The sequence below is a fragment of the Vombatus ursinus genome, unplaced genomic scaffold (genome assembly GCF_900497805.2).
Source record: "Vombatus ursinus unplaced genomic scaffold, bare-nosed wombat genome assembly UNPS02014799.1, whole genome shotgun sequence".
In the NCBI taxonomy this organism is placed as follows: Eukaryota; Metazoa; Chordata; class Mammalia; order Diprotodontia; family Vombatidae; genus Vombatus; species Vombatus ursinus.
The window spans coordinates 6248135-6256345 of record NW_020954577.1 but is presented as its reverse complement, the minus strand read 5'-3'; the positions used below and the strand labels follow the sequence as shown (position 1 = coordinate 6256345).

The window sequence follows — 8211 nt, the reverse complement described above, 5'->3', positions numbered from 1 at the left end:
TAATTCTTTCCTGGGTACAGGAGACTTTGGGCTTTTACGCGCAAAGCAAGGACAGCTGAAAAGCGGGTCCAAGCACCAGACGCCCCCATTCCTCCGCAAACCGCACCTGACCTTGAATGGCCCCTAGCCGAGAAATTCCTACCACGCCCCCGCCACTACCAAGCGAGCTAACCTGACCATACCTGCTCCCAGATAGGGAGGGGGAAAGGGAGGAGCAAGGGATGGGAAGAGATGCGAAGGAGAAAAGGGAGGAGGAGGACTGGGTGCTTGCTCCTCGGTCCGCGCACTCCCCGGATCCGGGAAGGTCAGGCGGCGGCGAGGCACTGTGCTCCGAGAGGAAGTAGTGGCATTTGGACGTGACGCCTAGTTAGAGGTCCGTCCACGGCCTCTGTCTTCGGCCCCCTGCCCACCGGCTCTCTATACCTGGTGACGAATTCAACTGAAGTAATGAAGGCAGTATCGTGCTGTCGAGAGAAAGGTGGAGCCCCAACAACAGGAAACTACCTAAATCACAGACCAGTTCTGCTGCTCCCCCAAGGCCCGGCTCCTTATGTAGGGATTCCTCTAGAGAGAGAAAAACAAAATCAGGTCAAACCCTAGACCAAGGCGCCGCCGCTCCAACCTGCCCGGGGCCGCCGCCGCGTCACCGCCACCGCTGCAGTCTTATGACTGCTTAAAATGGGAAAAGGAAAAGAAAAGAGAGAGAAGGGAGGGCGAGAGGGACAGAGGGATAGGGTGGGAGGAGGGAAAGGAAGAAGAGGGAGAAAGAGAGCGAGAACGAGCAAGAGAGAAGAAAGAAAATGTGTGTGTGTGTGTGAGAGAGAGAGAGAGGGAGGGAGGGAGGGAGGGAGGGAGAGGGAGAGGGAGAGAGAGGGAGAGGGAGAGAGAGAGAGATCTGGTGTGTGCGTTTGTTTTTCCCAAACCTTCAAGTAGGGCGAATCGTGGAGAAAAGGGGAGGGCGTTAATGGGTCTACCATAAAGCCCTAAAGGACTGAGCTGAGCATCGGGTTCAAAGTCTGTCCTGGAGGAGCTTTGGCCCAGCGGCTTGGACTAGCCAAGCCTCCCGGGACTGTCCCTCACTTCCTTCTCCCCCTCCTCTTCCTCTTCTCTTCAAACACTCCCCCAGCGCCCTCTCGGTGTCGTCCCTCCCCCCCCCCCCCCACTCCCACCTTAATTTGGCAGGGCAAAAGCCTCCTTGCCTCGCCAGGTTGGAGCAACAAAGTAAACAGAAGGCCTGGAGTGGGAGTGGGGGTGGGAGAAGGTGAAGGGGGAGGGCAATCACAATTGAGAGGAGCTTGTGGGGAGGGCGAGTTGGGCTTGAGGCACCCCTATCTCTAGCCATCCTCCATCTCCCTTGTAGGGCTCACCTTCCCAGCAGCTCCTGGGGCATCCGAGGGTTGTGGGTGGCACCTATGGCCTGCTTCCTGCCTAGGAAGAGACCTCGATTCATTGAGACTGGGTGTCGGCCGCAAAACAAAACAAAACAAAAAAAAAAAATCGATCTCTGATCCATTCTTTCCCCTCCAGAAATACTCTGTGGCTTCCTCTGTCTATGCAGCTCCTCACTCGACTGAAACCACTCGCTCGTCCAAGTCAGCAACAATCCAGATATACTAGCAAGTCATAAAAAAAGGAACAAAAGCCCACAAACCTTAGAGCCGCATTGCTCTACGGCCGAGACAAATTACGACTGTCTAGGTAATATTTAAATGGATGCCTCGAGTAATTGCAGGGAGCCCAGGCACTATTCCTGTTGTAAAAGTTGGGGACGAGATAAAGTGGGTGGTGAAGATAAACAATCACAAAAGAGGTAAAATTAAAAGGCTTCATTCCACAGCTTTTATTCTTCTATATAAGAACATAAACATTGTCCTTTTTTTTTTCACGCACAGCAGCATTACAATATTAATTTATTCTGATTTAAGGTAAGAAGTAAATAGAGCTAGGACTAACATTTATAATAACGATAGAATGCATTTGCTTAAAACAGTATTGGCAATTCTTTAATAATAGACATTTATACAGATTTGTATTTAGACTTCTCTGTGTTTCTGCACCTACAGGTTTGACCCTTTTATGCATGTAACTTCACAGTATAAAGGAAATCCGAACAATGCCTCCCTTTCTCTCTTCTACCCCCTCTGCTAGAGTCCTCTGAAGGGTCCCATGAATTTCAGTGAGCAAAATAAAAGCGAAATTTACTCCCCCCCCCCTCCTCATAAGGCAGGGAGAATTGTGTGTGCTTGTCATGTGCTACCAGTGGTAACATTACTTAGAGACAAAAATCCACTAATTCCACATAATATAATAAGCAAAACTACATTAGGTCACTATCTACAACAGGGAAGATAGCGGGAGTCAGAGGTAAGTGTGAACATTTAATACCAGAGCAGCACAAGACCTTCATGGAGCCAAGAGAGGTCTCCCTTTCCTGCTCAGTTTTTAAAGCTGTGATAGTTTGCAGAGAAAAGAGAGAAGAAAACTCTCTCTCTCCCTCATTCTCCCTCTCTCCATCTTTCCCTCCTCTCTCCCCCAAGACAATGTCATGTCCTTGTTTTCACCCTGCGTGTTCGAGGTGGTGAAGGCCTTCCCTTCGAAAGGAAAGAAACTAGGAACTTGAAGGCAAAGAAACAGTCTCTCTCTCACACACACACCGCCACCCCAGCTTTGACCTGAACGCGGCCAAAATGGAAAGCCTCGACTACTCACCCATCACCTCCCCATAGACACCTTAGCGCTTACAATGTCGCCAGAATCGCCTGGACTCGGAGACTGGCTAGACACGCACTGCCCTCTGAGAGACGACACTTGGCTCATGGAAGGAGTGGGGAACCAGGGAGGCGAGCAAGCTCAGCCCAAGACGTCGCTTGATGTGACAGCCCGTTTTGTTTGTTTGTTTGTTTGGAGGCATGGCTCCCCCTCCCCATTCACCCCTAGAAAACAAGACAAACAAACCAAACACTCCCCACCCAATCCCGCCTTGCAAAGCTGCTATGGATAGATGGAGAATAGAGAAAGGGGTGGGGGAAAAAACAACAGCAACAACTCGTGACTCCGGGTGATACAGGTGCGAATCTCTAGCGCCTAGGAACAAGGGTTACTGGCTCTTTTCACCGTCAAAACGTGGTGTCGTTTGGAGGTTCATCAAGAAAAGTTAAAGTTGGCTGTGAGCTCTCGGATTCTGTTTTCACGGTTCATTTTCTTCAGTTTCATCCGTCGGTTCTGAAACCAGATCTTAACCTGTCTGTCTGTGAGATGGACGCTGCGGCTGATCTCTAGGCGCCGCTCTCGAGTTAGGTACATGTTGAAAAGAAATTCCTTCTCCAGCTCCAAAGTCTGGTGCTTAGTGTAGGGGCATCGCTTCTTCCGGCCGCTCTTTGCAGTGAGCCAGTTAGCTGCGTTCTCACCTTTGGCGTTGCCTGGGGTCGAAGAAGAGAAAGCAGGGAAGAGAAAGAAGGGGAGGGAAAAGTAGAGGAAGGAACAAGAGAAGAGGAAGGCAAGTTACAGCGAGGCCCTCATTAGAGCACAGCACATCGAGGACTGTGGCTGGCAGGAGGCGCCGGCTCTGACTCAGGCTCCCGGGGAGCCCTCGGGCTTCTTTGGCCCAGGACGTTGTTGAAAGGCCTTTCCCGCACATCGTCCCTAATGGACCCCAGACTGTGGAAAGGGAGGGGGGGAGGGCTGAAAGCTAAAGAGAGAAAGGGGTTCAAATCTCCCCTTTGGTCATGCCGAGGAGGGGGGCAACTTCATTAAAAGACATTTTCTAAAGGCCTCCTGCTTCTCTCTTTCCCCTTAAGAACACCCCACACTCCCCCAAATTGCGTTTTAATTGGTTTTCCAAACACCTGTTTTCACACAAAGGGAACTAGCGGGGAGGGCGCAGAGGAGAGCTTGGAAGCGAATGCTGGGCACAGGGAGAAGGGCGGCCGTATATCTTGAACTTAACGCCTTTCTTTGCCTTTCCTTCCCCTTCGCAGACAAGCATTTCCTTTGCCCCCCTGAGCTTGGGGGCAGGGAGTTCCATTATTGCCCAAGGGTCAGCAGAGGAAAGGCTTGGGGGAGGGGACCTTGGCTGCTGCCCCAACCGGTCTCTACTGGACTGAGGATGGGCGTGGGGATGGTGGGAGACGGTTGAATTTGTGCCAAAAGGAAAGAGGAAAAACAATCAATTGGGTGTCATCCCTAACCCCCAGCCAAGAATATAAGAACTTGGGGAATTTCAAGGTAAAAGGGGGGGGGGAAGCCCTACTATGCTATGACTCCAAGCTCTAGGTCTGGGGTAGGCTGGACTGGGCTGGGGGTGTCAGAAGAAATTCCCTGCAACTGCTCCTTGGAAGGAGGATCTCTTAGCGACTGTGACTTTGCAAAAGACATTTGGGATCGTAAACTACAACTTCCCCGTTAATAGGGCTTATTTATTGGCGCCGGCGGCTGATTATTTTGGAAGCTTTACAAACAGCCTTGTTATCTGCGAACCACCTTCTCCTCGCTGGGGGGGGGGGGGGGGGGGGGGGGGGGCAATTGGGCTAGGGATTCTGACAAGGAGGAAGAGGATGGTAAGGAGGAGGTGGTGGAGGGGAGTTGCTCCCTGGCCTGCTGGTCTTGATCACCTCCAACCTAGCTAGCCTGGTGAACGAGCCTGGGGCTAGAGAGCAGAGGCAGGGTGTAGGCAGCGATCTAAGCCGGACATTAATTTTTACTGCGTCCCCACGCCCAAATATTAAAAAAAAAAAAAAATGCTAAACCAAGCTCACAAGGTCAGCTGGAGTGGAGCTGCGTCCCAGACCGAGCCTGCCGGCTGCTGGGTTCCCTCTTCTCTCCTCGGGGTTCCTTGCCGGCTCTCTGCTATTTCGGGGGCTCTCTACCTCCGACTTTCTGGTCTCTCCCTTCTCTCTTTTTCTTCCCCTCCCTCCCTTCCTCTCTGTCCTCTTGTTTCGTTCCTTCTCTCCTCATTCTTTCCTGGTCTTTCTGTAACTGGCTTTCTCTCTCGTTCCTGCTCCCTCTCGGCAGGTTCGTGGCTTAAGCACACTTACCTATGGGGTCTTTCTCCGGAGAGGGCTTGCTGCTCTCCGAGGGAGCGGGGGACAGTTCCTCGGCGGCGGAGGACGACGCTTGTGTGTCTTCCTCCGCAGCCTGGGATCCACAAGCTAAGGCCGTGGGCGGAGGTGACTCGAGGGAGCTCTCCTTCCTGCCTGTCTCAGCCGAGACCGAAGCGAGAGCGGGCGGCGAGTCGAAGCGAACTTGGGGTTGCTGGGGGAACGGGGAGGCGCCCAGCTGAGTCCCCGATGCTGCTGCGGCCACCGCCGCTGCCGCCGCGCTATAGCTCTTCGAGCTGCCGGTGCCATAGGCTTGAGACAAGCGGAAATAGCCCGGGACCGGCACGCCGCCGCCCCCGCCCCCGCCGCCGCCGCTGCTGTTGAGGACGCAGACCTCGGGAGGGCCCCGCTGGGGAAAGGAGGCTAGCTCTGGGGCCGTTGAACTTTTGGGGCATTTGTCGGAATCATAGAGACAATAGGAGTTTTCCTCTTTGATGTTCTGAGCGAAGGAGCAAGAGGTCGCTGGCTGCTGTGGCTGTTGCGGCTGCTGCTGGTGGTGGTGATGATTCTGGGGCTGTTGCTGGTTCTGGGACTGTTGCTGCTGGTTCTGCTGGGGCTGCGGCTGGTGATTCGGGGGCTGCGGACCATCCGGCTGCTCCATTCGGCACGACCTGGGGCCGTCTAGCCAGACCTCCATGCCTGACATGTAAGGGTGAGACGAGGGCACCATGCCCCCCGGAGAGCCTCCACCTTCATTGCGTTTGCTCAGCACCGGGAAAAGCCCGCAGCTTTGCAGACCGTAGGACAGCTCGGACGCCTGTGGCAGGTAGTGAGGGTAATAGCCGCCTCCTCCTCCTCCTCCTCCTCCGCCGCCGCCGCCGCCGCCGCCGCCGCCACCTCCACCTCCTTCCCCTCTGCCCGAGCTGATCAGCGAATCCACCAGAAAAGAGTTCGCGGCCGGGCTCTCGGAGCATGACATTGCTGTGGGATAATTTGGCGAAGGGAGCAGATAGCCCTTTCTGGCTGACATTTCTTGTACAAAACATGCTGAATAGGGTTAGAGATCCCCCCGCACCTCGGCGAGCTACCGCAGCCAATGAAGAGCCAGGGTTTCCCAGCGACCCCTCCCAGTTTGGTTTCGTAGGCGCTGTGCTGCTCTCAGGTCGACCTCTGAATTGAGAATTTATATAAATATGTAATGTATATTGATGGGCCCGGAGACACACTCCCCAACACCTAGGGCTGGGGCTCAGGACTGGGGGCGCGATCTTGACCGGGATTTTGGACTAATCACCAGAGCCCTCAGTCCCCAAGTCATGCACCCCATTTTCATGGCGGGAGGGGGGAACTAAGCTCATCTCTGTAGCGCTCCTGGGCCCTGATATCAGATAGTAAACAAGTGGGGTGTTTATGACGCCTCCGACATAGCGCTATCCGGGAGCCCGAGTCTGCCCTTGGCTTGTTCCAAAAGCCTCTCTCTGGATAACGCATGTACATGAGCTGACTTAAGTAAAACTACATACACACGTCTCTTGCTCCCCCTCTCTTTTTCAAATTTTGATTTGGGGCGGAGGGTGGCGGGAAGGTCAGTGGCCTCCCAGTATCTTTTAGCCCTGCTATTTTTCTCTCTGCCCAGTTTAGGGGGCAAAAGAGATCTTGGCCGGGATCTGGCGTTAAATTCTTGAAGAGTTAGTTGTCCCCAGAGAATAAGGCTAGCCTGGGATCCCAAGTGTCAGTTCTGGTCCAAAGCAGGCTCTCAGCTTCAGCTGAGAACCCAGGCAGCTCGGGCAGGGCTCCGAAGAGGAGTAAGGCGAAGCGCCTCGGGCCAAGGCAACGAGCTGGACGGAGAACTAACGAAGAGGGAACGAAAGAGAAAGGATCCTGGAGGGCCAGCCGCCCAGAGAACGAGCACACCTCTCCCGCACACAAGGGGTTCCGGCTGGCTCCCTGCCCCGCTAGCTCTCCTGCCCTCGTTTTGGTTTCTCTTGTAAGTGAGGTAGGCGCTGCGACTTATCTCCCTGCTCTCGGATCCAACCACAGCGTCTAGGTCTACGCCGCACTCGGTCTGTTTCCTAACCTTAGCGGCTACTCCGCTTCCTCTCTGGCTGTGTTTGCTTCAGTCTGTTGACTGTGGTTGTTATTGTTATTTCAAGAATCTATTTAGCACAGTGTATGCAAACGATCTCTGTGATTTCTAGCCCTTCTAGATCTGACATTCTGGGATTGGGGACTTTTAAAAGGTCTACCTCGAAATCCCACAGAAGGCAGCATTGAGTACCTGGGCCTGGGAACGAAAGCCTGGAAGGAAAGGCCAGGGCCTAGCTTCTTCCCGGCTTTGGCATTGGATAAGCAGACTGGAGACTTCTCTCTTTCCCCGCTTTTTCGGTTTCAAGCAGAGTAGACAGAGGGAGGCTAGGGAGCCGGGACCAGTGCTGTCTTGCTCACGAAGGTAGCACAGTGTGATTCTCTTTCCTAACAAATCTAAGAATTCTTAGATCATTGGGAAGCCTCCTAGAGCCCATCTCCGCGGATAGAAAATCAATTTTCCCAAATAAAACCAAACTCAAATTCTACTTCTTTCTTCCCTCCCCCCCAACAACATTCTTATCCACAGGCTGCTCCTTCCCCACCAGCTCAACACTTCAGAGGGAGCAAAGAGGGTATAAGGGATGTGGGGAAGGGACGAAAGAGAAGCGGGATCGAGAAGAGGGAGGAAACACGGCCGCCCAGGCTCTGAACGCAGTCCTCTTCCCCTGCCTTTAGCCTTGGCTTTCACACAATCTCGGAGGATCTGACAAGAATCAGTGTCACTGCTAGGCCCCCCCTTCCTGCTTCTTGGTTTCCCCCTCCCCTCTATCCTCCTCCATCTCCCCCCTCCCCTCCAAACCGCATCGATCTGTCAGCCATGTGAATATTTTAACATGGGTCTCAGTTGAGGAAATTCCCTTCCAGGTTGTGACAGACTCCAGGACAAGTTATTGGGGAGTGGGCCGGTCAGGCAGCAGGGCAATCGGGATGACTTTCCATAGGAGGGGCCGTCCCTCAGCCTCCTCTCTCTCCTTCCTCATCTTGGAGGGTCCCTCCTTGCCAACTGTAAATGCCAGGGTATGGGAGAGGTTGTCACAACTTTCCCTAGCCCCATAAAAAGTTTATGGAAAGGCGACGTTCTCCGGGT

At 53.6% G+C, this 8211-nt stretch overlaps 1 protein-coding gene across 1 annotated transcript; it reads right to left on the bottom strand.

Moving 5' to 3' along the window:
* Window positions 1-3144: 3144 nt before the first annotated feature.
* On the bottom strand, window positions 3145-6066 carry LOC114050614 (homeobox protein Hox-A10-like). The gene is made up of 2 exons (XM_027872439.1): window positions 5034-6066; window positions 3145-3419 (listed from the first exon to the last, which is right to left on the bottom strand). The coding sequence occupies exons 1-2, from the start codon at window positions 6064-6066 to the stop codon at window positions 3145-3147; spliced, it is 1308 nt and encodes a 435-aa protein (XP_027728240.1).
* Between the last annotated feature and the right edge of the window lie 2145 nt (window positions 6067-8211).